Source organism: Miniopterus schreibersii (assembly GCF_964146895.1).
Source record: "Miniopterus schreibersii genome assembly, chromosome: 12".
Taxonomy (NCBI): Eukaryota; Metazoa; Chordata; class Mammalia; order Chiroptera; family Miniopteridae; genus Miniopterus; species Miniopterus schreibersii.
This window is the reverse complement of record NC_138112.1, coordinates 14,942,353-14,955,147: the sequence shown is the minus strand read 5'-3', so window position 1 is coordinate 14,955,147 and position 12,795 is coordinate 14,942,353. Positions and strand designations below refer to the sequence as shown.

At 39.9% G+C, this 12,795-nt stretch overlaps 1 protein-coding gene across 2 annotated transcripts in view; it reads right to left on the bottom strand.

Annotated features, from left to right (window-relative positions):
* Positions 1-1,962: 1,962 nt before the first annotated feature.
* PDGFD (platelet derived growth factor D) overlaps positions 1,963-12,795 on the bottom strand; it is a 214,778-nt gene continuing 203,945 nt past the window's right edge. For both annotated transcript variants that reach the window (XM_081154798.1, XM_081154797.1), the window contains exon 7: positions 1,963-4,485. In XM_081154798.1, the coding sequence (XP_081010924.1) occupies positions 4,360-4,485 (126 nt within the window). In that variant the 3' untranslated portion in view covers positions 1,963-4,359. The remainder of the gene's footprint in view (positions 4,486-12,795) is intronic.

Below are 12,795 nucleotides of genomic sequence, written 5' to 3'. Positions count from 1 at the left end.
TGAGAAATATTCACTTGATGTACTCAGCTCTCAAAAAGCAGTGATCTCTTGCCAGTGGTTGAGCACTGATCCGTGGAACAGGAGGTCACATGCCCAGGTTTCCTATTTGATCCCCAGTAGAGAGCATGCAGAAGGCAGCTGACTCAAGGACTCTCATTGATGTTTCTATCTCTCTCTCCCTCTCCCTTCCTCTCTCTGAAATGAATAAAAACATATATATGTGTATATATATATGTATATATATATGTATATATATATATGTAATTAAAAACAGTAATTTCTTAACAGTTCGCAATTTCAGCCTTATGACTTGCTCACTTGAGAAACCCTGCATTTTATTTCCTGATCTCAAATGTGCCTTCCCAAAGCACATGTTGATCCTGATCTCCTCTGACTCGAAGATTGGTGGGTGGAGATTAGTGAGAAAGAGGAGAAATGTGGAAGTAACAGGGAGAAAAAGGTAGGCTTGAAGATACTAGAAGAGAATGAATTTTAAGTACAGTTTAAAATAATTAGAAAGTCAAATGGCTTTATTAGAAAATGAGTATTTTTTGGCCCATAACTTGCTCACTGAGTACATTAACCTTTATTATGGACTCAGCTCCACTCCCTTTTAATGTGATCTAAGAAAGGATTTTTAGAGAACTCTATAGAAATAAAATTTACTTTTTAAAAGATACAAATTAACTTGCAAATTCAGAGCAATAACATAAATAGCAAACATAACGTCTTAAATTAAGAGATTAGTTGCTTATCCACTGTTGATGTCTAGCTTTTATAGTTGGGAGATATCCCAGGATGTTATGTTAAGTTTTGAAGGCCTGTGTAGTCTTTAACTTGATCTTTAAAAACAACAGAATTTAAGTGAATGTCAATAAGAGCAGTGAATTATAAATATCCTCTCTCCCAGCATATTTGACCAAAGCTGTCAATAAACAGAATCGTATTTCCTAGCATTTCAGGCACGAATACTAATCTATGCATTTTAATTTATTGCTCTACTAGAGGACCTTAGGAGAACAGGAACAGTTAGATATCTGTTGAGTATATTTAGAGTAAAACTGGACCCATGCACATTTCAGGAAATGAAATAAAATCCTTAATGTGTTTGCATTAAAATATTGTTTACTATATGGCTAGAGTAAAATTTTTTTTTACATAAAAATCCAAGTTATCCTAATTAACTACTATGCACAGCATTATTTAATCCTTCCCCTGACCCTCCCTCACATGTTAACTGGTATTTCCACGGCAAAATTCCTTCTTGCCACATAATACATATGTTTTCATTCCTTTCCCCCAAACAACCTAAAACCACTAAACTAAATAAAGTGGTAGAGTTTCAGCCCCACCGTGCAGCTGCTGTCCCGTCTCCGGTAGCCTGATGATAAAGGCTACGCTACAAGCCAAAGCAGAAGTTCTGCACTGGGAAGAGCTCTCTTTATCCTCGCCCCCAACCCAAATGATAAACCAAATTCGATAGGAGTGTAGCCCCTAAACTGGTCTCGCCGAGCTGGCCCCACTGACCCGGGAGCTGGGGTGTCTGTCCAGATGGGAAAAGGTGTGAAGGCGGATGAAAGGGAAACGCGTCTGAGATGTTACTGGTTTCAGGTCCTGGAGGAAGAGATGGGCTGTGAACTCTTCAGTGGGTGATGTCAGAGGAGAATATATTTCATCAAAAGGCCTTAGGGGTGACAAGCAATCGTACAAAGAAGCAACAGCAGCAGTAAGAGAACAACAAAACCCAGTCCCACCTCCTTGTCTGGCTTCAGGGCAGGGGCCGAGTAGAATCCTACTGTGAGGGAGCAAGATTGACCTTTTTCAACACTGTAAGACCCAGCCTTCAGAAACCGGTACCCCAAGTGTCACCCCAAGCAGGTGCAGGCATTTGTCAAAGCAAGACCGTGACACTGTACAGCTTTTACAGCTGCAGCGAGTGCTAAAGAATGGAGCACTTTTGTTCAAAAGCAACATTTATTTTTCACGAAGATAAGAGGCACATTACATTTGCTGTGAGGGGGAAAAGCTGCATGTTACCAATATGACAAAAACAGAAATTCTACCTTTGGAAGTGTTTTGCCCTCTAAGAACATATTGAATGAAAGGCATCATTTCGGGTGGATTTATTAGGGTTTGTTTTGAAATACAATTTGTACGGTGAGTTTTTTGCTCCTCTGATGGCGATGAAACAGATTTATTGGAAGTGCAATAGATAACAGACAACCAAGGGAGAAGTTTTAATAAACACGGAGGAAAGGAAAAGGAAAAGCGAGTGAATATGCCTGCTTACATTTCAGCTAATAAATAAGAACAGATAGGGCTTTTGGTTATTGCAGCCTGGGAGGTTTATTGAAAATTGGGTAGAACACTCATTTTTCCTACTCACAGACACGATGTAAGCCAAACAAGCTAACGTGATGTAACACGTTTTGATTTGGGTGCAGGGATCCGATGTTTTCATAGGAAACTTGCAAAGGGTCATGCAGGAGCAGAGTGAGTCCTGGTTATTAGTGTCTGTCTCAGCTACTGCTGATTGCACTCTGGGATTTTGGACAACCAAACAATCTCTATTTAATTTCCCCACTCACCCCTTGGACACATTTTTTAAGGTGGATCTTCAATAAGCATTGGCCTTTCATATCAAAGAGCTGAGAAGAAATGAGCTAAGGATAGTTGAGAATTTGGTCCTGGGTGCACCGTGCTTAAAATTCCAAGTATATTGTGGCCAGTCATCTGACACGGGGACTTAACAAGCACCTGTCATATACCCTTCACTCAAATTGGTTTTAGTCAGTAGGGACCTGGACTCATGAAAGAAATCGGCTCTCTCTTTTTCTTTCAAGGCAGCAAGAAAAATGCAGTTCTCTCTGAGCAGCCCCTGAGCGATCTTGGTTTCAGTGTTGCTCTCTTAAGAGCCTTGCTTTGAAGAAAGATGAATCATTTCCTACTCCTGGAGTCAGTCTCCCTTCAAATAGACTGTGAGGAGCCAGCCAGAGAGGAAAAATCACTCTAAATACCAATGATAACCACCAACGCAGAAACAGTTTTCTAGCGGCGGGGCAGGGCCAAACTCGTGCTCCCACAGTCTGCAATGTGGTTTCTTAGAACAAGCTCCATAGATTTGCAGGAGAACTAGAGACCCCCAGATCTGATTTCACTTAGTTCAGAAATGGGGCTTCCGAGATGGTGAGTACATGATTAGGGATTTACATCAATAAATTTGGGTTTCATTAATACACAAAAGTTTTTAGGCTATAAACAATCCATGATGGCTTGTCAAATACAAAATGCCATTGTAAATCCATGTCTGTATCTCGAAGAGACAGGAACACAAAAGTGAAATACATAAAATTAATTAGCATAGTTTGGAGAGTTTGAATCCATTATTAAATATGGATCCTATCAAGTATTCTGTCCAATTTCCAGTTAGGTTAATACTTCAATGCTTAATTTTTTGACTTTCAGCTACCCAAATCTTTCAACGAACGGTATTCTGAAAGGCTCACACAGAGTCCCCAGGCCATTCTCCAAAGAAGTTACTTCTGAGGATGAGTTTTTGGAGAGAAACAATTAAAATTTCTGCTACAGCTTATAAATTGCCTCTTGTAGGATTATAATAATAAACCCTCTGAGAGATTTTTTTTGAGGCTGGTGTTAAATGAATTTGCATGCCTCAGCAAGATGCTCAAAAAGGAGACTTAATGACTTAATTTCCAAAGCACCTGTACTATTGTGGCATACTTTTGGAGACAGGTAATTATTGTCTACATAGGTAAGTATGTAGTGTATCTCATGAGAAAAAATGGTTTGTTTGTGCCTTTTCTCCAGAAACCATATTTTTCCTTTTTTATATTTAAGATGCATACATAAGAAAAGCTCATCTGTTGGTTTTTAATATATAAGGTGTCTTCTTTAAAAGAGCAAGATCCAAAATTGTTTGGTGATTAAAAATTTAAAAATAAATTAATCTTCCGAATATTCCAAAGACATGTAGCATGTATTTAATATGTCCCTTATTTTGTCAAAAGAGTTTAAGGATCTACATGACTCAACCTTATGTAATCTCTGGTGTACCTGTTTATATATACTGAATGAACCATTTCACCTATTTACATGTAGACATGGATATATCCTCAGATGCTATTATTAAATGCAATCCTATATTCTTGGATATAGAAGTTGACGATGCACCTTTCTACTTGCCATGGCACTAACAAAGCGAGGCTGAAACTCAGCAACCACTTGTATTCATTGCTTTGCAGGCTAGTAGGAAGTTCGGTTGCTGGTGGGAAAAGGGTGTCTTAACACACCCTCCTTAAGCTAAAGGATCTTTCATGCTTAATGCACGTGCACATTCCTTTATCGAGGTGGCCTGGAGCTGCAGATACAATCGCATCGCTCATGGTGATCCAGCTGGATGTCAACGAGAGCCATGTACTTCGATCTGCCCCTCCTCCTGAAATGGCCAGGGTCAAACTTTAATACCTAGGGCAATAAACATATTTCCTGTTAGAAAGCCCTGAGTTCAACTCGACAGATACAACTTATTCTCTTTGTGACAGCTGGTTCTTAACCCTTTGAGAATCCCCTTTAGAATTCACACATGTAAATATTTTTATAATGATGAACTCCTTGAAGCAGAGGGGTCAACCAATCACAGAGTAATGCCTCCTGCATTGCCCACCTGCAGTACCAAGACGACTTCAGGTGTGCCAGCAGGTATTCACTGACAGCTTTCCAAGGGCCCGCTTTGTCCCAGGTGCCTGTCCTAAATATTGTCATAATGATTCTTATGCCAAAGCCTGTGTTATGGATAAATAACAGTGCCGAGCATATTATTATTTCTATAGACAACACAATAGGTAAAGTCATGACACAATACGGCAGTATGGCTAAATTTTTGATTGATGTAAAACATTTTGCCCTAATGAAGGTAACTGGCAGCCAGCCATAAATAAATGAAAATGTGTTCATGTTCTTACTTACATTTTAATATATAATACCTTTTATAATTCAAAACAGGTCAGGCGCCACTAAAATCTTTGTACATTAATATTTGTGTATTGATACAGCATTTCTTAAATTAATAAAGTATATTCTTAAATTTTTAAATTAATAAGTTTGAAAATAATTTTTTTAAATTAGTAAGTTTAAATAGAAGCTAACTTTTCCTCCTGCTGTGGCATTCATTGAAGTAAAATGTTAGTTATCACATCACACATACTTGGAAAATTATATGCTTGTTATATATACTATATAGTCAGTTTAATTGTTTCTCTTCTTTATGTTCTTCGGTTCCCGTTAGCCTTCACTTTTGATTTTGTTCTGTTTTCCCCTGAGACTCTAAACTCTGTCATAGTCCACCATACAATTATGTGGCATCTTACAATTTTCAAAGAATTTGCACAGATGGACTATTTATTTTGCCCTCAGACAAACCTCATCACATACTAGAGGAGGGGTCCATCTTTATTCCCATTTTATAGATTAGAGACCAGAGTCTTTAGAGAAGACTTAAGGGTCTTCTGAGAACTTAGACCTGGGAGCAGAGCTTTCTCCTCTGGGCTCTTAGAACACTCTGACCCGATGCCTCTCCAATGTGCCTGTGATTCCCTTTTGTGACTCCTCAGGTAGACCAGACCCATCTGTGTCATGAATGACACTGTGACAAGCAACTTTGTAAATATTAAATTATTTGGACTTTATTGCAGCACTACTAGGTACTATTAAGTACTTAACTCATTTTGCTCATAGATAAGAAAAGAGAAATTACGTTATTTGCCCAAAGTCACAAAGCTAGTCATTGGTAGAATCAGAATTTGACTCCATGTAGACCAGCTCATGCCCTTACCCATGAAATTGAAACTCTGTATAGCTCTGCAGCCTGCTGGCAATATAGGAGCTGCTCAAGAAACTTCCTGGGTGAAGGTGGTGGGAGATGCTCTCAATGCAGGAGGCAGCGTATATGCACAATTATTCTTTCCTCCTCTATTCTACCTCCAACAGACACAGGGGACAGAACAAACAGGCCAGGAGCTAAAGCAGAGGCCAGAAGAGTGGCTCACGCTTTTGACCACTTTTAATCCCTTCACATTTTTGAAATAAAATTTAAAGTACTGAGAGAAGAGTTATGCTGACATTTGCCCACTGCTCCCATGTTCTCTCCTGTTGGGTAAGTATAGAAAAGAAAATATTTGCTTCTCCGTGAAAAATTAGCAAAAGAAGCAATGGTTGAAGAAGGTATTACTTACCTTCTGGGGTATTCAGCAGCCCTGCCCATGATGGAGAAGAAAGCCCTACTATGCCATATTTGCTCAGAGTGCCTAAGACGGGGCTGGAGGTTGGAGTCCTACAGCTTTGCCAAGAGCTTCTCCAGTACAAATTAGCTGCTGTTGCCCAGGACTGTCTGCATGTAAACAGACTTGGGGGCTGGCAGATGCAGGGGAGAGAAATGATTTCTAAGATGAGCATAAGATAAATGTTCTCTGTTAAAAAAGGGCCATTATGAAGGCCTAGGAAGTTGCGATGAGCGGCACCTATAAAATCGGCGCTCTGTCCATTTGCTCTCTCATTTAATGGCAAACAAAAGAGCGTGCTCTGGGATGAGAGCAGGCCCTGGGCAGTTTTTCCTAATTCGTCTCCTGATTGTTCGGGGATTTTCCCTGTGCTTTATATTAAACGACACGAGCAAAGTATATATGTGTTTTGCTGATAAGAAGAGAAAAATGAATTGGCAGACACTTTCCCAGACAAGACAGGAAAGCACTGTTTGGACAAAGTGGAAATTGGACTGCTTTGCTGGCTGATCAAAGCACCAATGTTCAAAGCTTTCAGACCATATAATAGTCTTAAGTTCAGGTACACAGCACTCAAAGGAGGAAGAGAGCAAAGCTGTTCTGAGAGGCGGTGGAAAGTTAAAAGAAAAATGAAAAGCCTTTATCTGAGAAAGCCAACTGGCTAGTTACGGGTTATCTGGTCACCATTAAAGGGAAGGAAGCATTGAATTAATTACAGCCACTGCTGGACACCTGTTAATAGGAACCATCACACAATGATTTCCTATTTTCCGAGCTCTGATTCACAGCTGCAAGCACACACACTGAAATAAAAATCCACTGAAGAGCAGCCAGCCATTTCTTATCACCTATGGGTGAAAGTAGAAATCTCGACTCCTCTTCACCACCTGAAAAACCACGTGACGCCAGAGGACGTTGACTTTTGCTAACTGGAGGATGACAGTGCCAGTTGGTAGCTTTCCTACCCTTGCACAAAGCCAGAAATGCTCGGTTTGCAAATTACCGTATCACAGAAGATATTTAACAGCAGTGCCAGTAAACCACTGAATGAATCACTGCTGCAAGGCTGTTACACTAATAAAACAATACTAGGCAGAAAGCGATCTGCTGAGTAGGATACTTGTTTATTGGGAATATAAAAAAGGCTGTTACGGCCGTGTAACAGTCTCAAATTACTGGCTGACACAGGAACACAATACACATCGCAGGACAAATGCAGTGTATAAACTGGAATCATTAAGAGTTTATTTAAGCCCTGGCCGGCTGCTCAGTGGTTAGAGCGTTGGCCCGAGGTCTGAAGTGTTATGGGCTTGATTCTAGCCAAGGGCATGTACCTCGGTTGCAGGCTCGATCCTCCTGGCCCCAGTCAGGGCGTGAGCAGGAGGCAACCAATCCATGTGTCTCTCACATCGATGCTTCTCTCTGTCTCTCTCTCTCTTCTCCCTTCTATTCTCTCTGAAAAGCAATGGGAAAAATATCCTCCAGTGAGGATTTAAAAAAAAAAAGAGTTTATTTAAGATTCTACCCACCTTCTAAAGCAGACACTGTTCAGTATGCATATAGTTTCTTATTTTAAGAAATAAAGTACTTCTTATTTTTGCCTCCATTTTTTCTTTCATGCTTATAGACTATATGAAAAAATGTGCATAAAGTTAAGATTTTAAGGGCCAGTGGTCAATTATTCTGAAATCTAAGCGACTACAAGAAAAAATACTTTGAGAAGGGAAAACCTTGTTTTCTACCTGGGTAACTGCTCAGCTTGCAGGCAATGGTGGCCAGCAGAGGCGGGCCTTGTAATGGAAGAACTTATACCAAGTCACAAGACACAGCACTTAATAAAAAAGACACAAGTGACAAAAACTTCAGCAACATTTTGTTGACAAATAAAGTCTGAAGGTGACCACAGGCTGGGGTTACAGTGAGGGTCTAAAAGACTCTCATGAATTTTGATATCTGTGGACATTTACTTCTAATAGTTTTCTGTGAGCACACTGAGGTTACTGCAGGGTATATTTAGGTTCAATCCCTACCTTTAAAAAACTAAATAGTCCAATGATTTGACAGTGCCTTGGTGAATTAGTGACTACGTGTGCAGCCTTTCCACTGCAGAAAGCATGATGAAAACCTAGAAGGGCACCACATTTCAGAGCTTGGCATTAGGGCCGAGAATCATTCATGACACAGATGGGTTTCGTCCGCCTGAGGAGCATCCTGCCCCAAGACAGGCTTGCTGACCTTTGGCAGGAAGGCCCAGTGTGAAGCTAGATCTGGAGGGGAAAGAGTGGGCACATTCTGTAGTACTTCAGTAGAGTCCATTCTCTCGGTAGGTGAATTACCAGGGCTGTCAGAACTGAGGAAGCCAGAACAGGCTCTCAGAAAACTCCACTCACATCTGTTTTGTGCTTTATAGGCTTGAGATGCTTTTGTTCACCCAGTGTCCCCAGGAGGTAAGTAGCCCGGGTGTCATTACCGATGAGTGAATTAACTTCTCGATCAGCATTAACTAGTCCAGGCCATATCTTTACTCATTCACATTTACCTATCACTTCGACCACCAATTTGTTTATGTACCTTACACAATTCTGGTAAGATGAAATTTGGGGGCTAGGAAAGAGTGTAACAGGTAACAGATACCATGTCATTTCAGGTCCGCCTGGGAACTCAACATTGAGGGTTGTGAGGTAACCAGAGGCCCTGGGAGGTTTTGTGTGGCTGGCCCTAGGTTGCCTTCTACGAGGCAGGGCTGGAACCAGAATCCACATCTTCTGCCTTCAGGTCATACAGTTTTCGGCTCCATTGACTGGCTCTCAGAGGAAAACATAGAAACAGCCTGAAAAAGGGCTGTCTCGTGGTTTCCATCAAAGAGGGAGAGAGGGAAAGGAGGAAAGGGTCAGGGGGACTCTCTACGAGCTCTAGAAATGATAGTTCCAGAGAAAGAATAGGCTAGAGATTTCCTAGACTTTTGTTATTAGTTTTATCATAACCTGAAATCTCTCTGCCTTTACCATAGAGTAGAAACTCTGGGGAAAAAAAAAGTTTTTCTGTCTTCTTGGTCTTAATTTACAATTTTAGCTAAATTTGTTTCAATAACAAATACTTAAAGCATATAAAAGCCAAAAGTACTATTCTTTTAGCTCAAGCCTGAAGCTCAAGATTCTGTTACCTCTAATTAATCTTCTGTTTCACATATAGATATCTGTCTATATCGCGAACTCTTAAACTGTAGTAGGAAGCAATTTTTAATATAAAATTCTACATTAAAATAAAAAGAATCCTCTAAAGTCATTGCTAATTCTGTGCCCAGACAAGAATGATTCCAGATGTTGTAACTGTGTCAGAAACAGGCTTGTGTACTCAATATCGTTGCTATTAGCCATGTGTGGTTATTTACATTAAGGTTAGTTAAAGGTAAATAAAATTAAAAATTCAGTTTCTTATGTGTGTTACATACATTTCAAGAGCCCCATAACCACATTTTGCTAGTGTTACCATATCAGACAGTGTAGGTCTGAAACAGTCCCATCACGGCAGTAAGTTCTAGTGTAGGGGTTCATCCACTTGGTGACAAGATTGTGAGGAAAGCATGAAAAAAATTAATTTCTATCTTTCTCTTTCTGCTGCTTCCTACATTGTGAACTGTGGACTGAGTGGGCATCGGAGACCAAATGATGAAAAGCAGTAAATATTAATGAAAAAGCTCATCGTATTTCTAGGGAATATCCTATTTCTTTGTTACATGTTATCAAGGGAAGAAGAGATCTGATATATAGCATCTTTTAACTGTCTACACAGTTCATTTTCTGGAAACTTCCCTATTTAAAAATCACTACCTAAGGTAACTTTTATATTCTATATATTCCAAGAGGTGTTGAATGGTTGTTAGGAAAAAGAAAAAATACTTTAACTGGATCCCTACAAACTTTTGAGAACAGAAAATAAGATGCTAACAGCGAATTGCACATGAGGAAGACTAAACCCCTACGGGAGAAACAGCACAGCCTGTGAACAAAGCAACGATACTGGCTCATTAGGAGCTCTGTAATGTCTCGATTTTATGCCTTGAATGCTGCCCATTGAAGCATCTGTGGAGAGTCACACAGGCCTGTTTATGTGACGAGTTCTAGTCACCCTTAGGGGTGCTCGTCTCTCGCAGAAACTCATTTCACATCTCAACAGTTATTAGCAGGAGCTGAGGAACCTGGGCCTTCGCTTTTCTGAGCCAGGGATACAGACACAGAAGTAACTGAATAAAGGGCAGTGCTTTTCTCTTAGGAGCCCAGCTCCAGCAACCCCCATGCCTGGAACTGGAACAAGCCTCCTGCTCCTTTCCTCAGGGCACTGGGCAGGGTGATCACCCGTGACACATTTCAAGGGTATTTTAGGAGTTTGGGGGAAATACACCAGGCGTGTCTGCTCCAGGTTTGCAGTTACTGACTGAGTGATGGACGCTCCTTGCCCCTTTGTCCAGCACTTGGCAGAGTGATTCTGTGTAGAGCTCTGCAGGCTCCTAAGAATGAAAATGTTATGACACGTGCTTCAAAGAGACGCTTTAGACAGCAGTTTCCAAAGATGCCAACATTTTCGACTTGTTTGTGTGACTGAACAAAGAGATCAAGGGCGTCCCCTTCTAGATATTGTTTACAGGAATTTGCAGGTAACAGCTATTGTGTACAGAGACAAGAAAGGAACTACAAAACGGTCCCTGTTTGGGAGGCGAGAGTCCTTTTGAGTGTATATTTAACTCTGCCATTTCCGAAATAAAGAATTTAAAAAATCCAGCTGTAACTTGTATCTGAGCACAGAGTCAAGATGAAAATAAAGCACTCTCCAAAACTTCAAAGGCTGGACTCGAATGCTTTTCCTTCCAGTTATGACCAGGTAGAAATTTTGTCGCAGCCTAGATTATTTTAATTCTACCCTGATTATTGCATTCTGCATTCATCTTTAGGTTATAATTCAACAGTACAAAATTCAGGTTCTTGAACTCAAGAACACTATCCAATCTAGAGTTCATCAGGTCATACAAAAATAAAACACAATGAACACAGACGATAGCGTTCTCTGGCTATGACGACTTTTCTTTCCTTTGAAAACTGTGCGGGTGGAGTAAGATATTCTTGTGGGTAAGAGCGTATGGTCTATGCAGGTCTAAAATAATGTGTTTTCCCTGTCTAAGGTAAGTGTGGTCAGTGCCCACGGATTCCTGCATTTCTCAAGTGGAAAATGCCACTAATGACGTATCCATTTCCATTTCCATTTAGCATGGGAGTTACCTCCTAACTTACTATTATTGTTTTATTGTTTCCACTCTCTCTTTTTTGTTTTGGTGGATACTGATAAAAAAAAAACTCAAACAATAATTCCTAACAGTAATGTTTGCTTCACATTTTAGTTTATATTTTTAAAACAGACTTCTGTTTGATGTTTCATATCTTAAAAAACACATTTCATAAGCAATATATTATTTGATCCCTAGAGCCACCCTGTAAGGGCTTATCTGATATACTTTTAAAAATCTTTTCTACTTTATTTTTATTGTTGAAACTGTTACAGATACCCCATCCCCCCCTTCGCCCACCTCCCCCTACCCTTACCCCCCGTTCCCTCTGGCCATCACCACACTGTTGTCTACGTCTATGGGTTATGCATATATGTTGATATACTTTCTTAGTCCCATTTCACATATGTGAAAACCAAGTCTCTAAACTTTAGTGATTCGCATATGCTCCCACAGTCAGGAAGTAATAAAGCTGCAGTTTCAGGGGAAGCTCTAACTACCCGAAGTCTACTCTTTAATACTCACTAAAATGCTCTATATTTTAAGAGAAAGCACAGGTCCTGGCTCTGCGATTTATCAACCATGTCACACTGGTCAACTTACTGCTCTTCTTAAACCTCAGTATACTCACTTATAAAAAGAGAATTAAAATAGCATACCACCCCCACCCTTTACATTAGCATTGAGAAACTTATAATAATATCTGGCACATACTAGATGCTCATGAGTATTTGTTATTATAATTATTATTAAAGGTTACTGCTATTTCTTAAATTTTTGTTCTCATTTCTACTACTTATTTATTTATTTTTTTGCATAATTTCAGAGCTGATTCTCCAGGTAGCACTCAGTAGTAGTTAGGAAAAGTTGGTATCTCTAAAAGAAAAATATTTTCATATTTACAGAATGAAAAAGCCTCCGACGCTGTATATTTTCTGACAAACCATTTGCTGTCTTTACACTGCTTAATTTCTTAATGACATGACCAAATTAAAGTTTGGCTCTTAGCATTTTCTTAAAGGAACCTAGATTTTGAAGTCAGATCCTGTAAATAAATACCATGTTATTTCTACAAAGGAGGCCAAGTAAACTCTGAAATTACTTCCCCATGTGTTTGCTCATACACTTATTCCAACGAGGCCGTTGCCAGCCCGAGTGGTATATTATGGGGATTAGAAAACGGAGTCCCTTCCTCAGTATGAACTTAGATTCTCCCCCGGG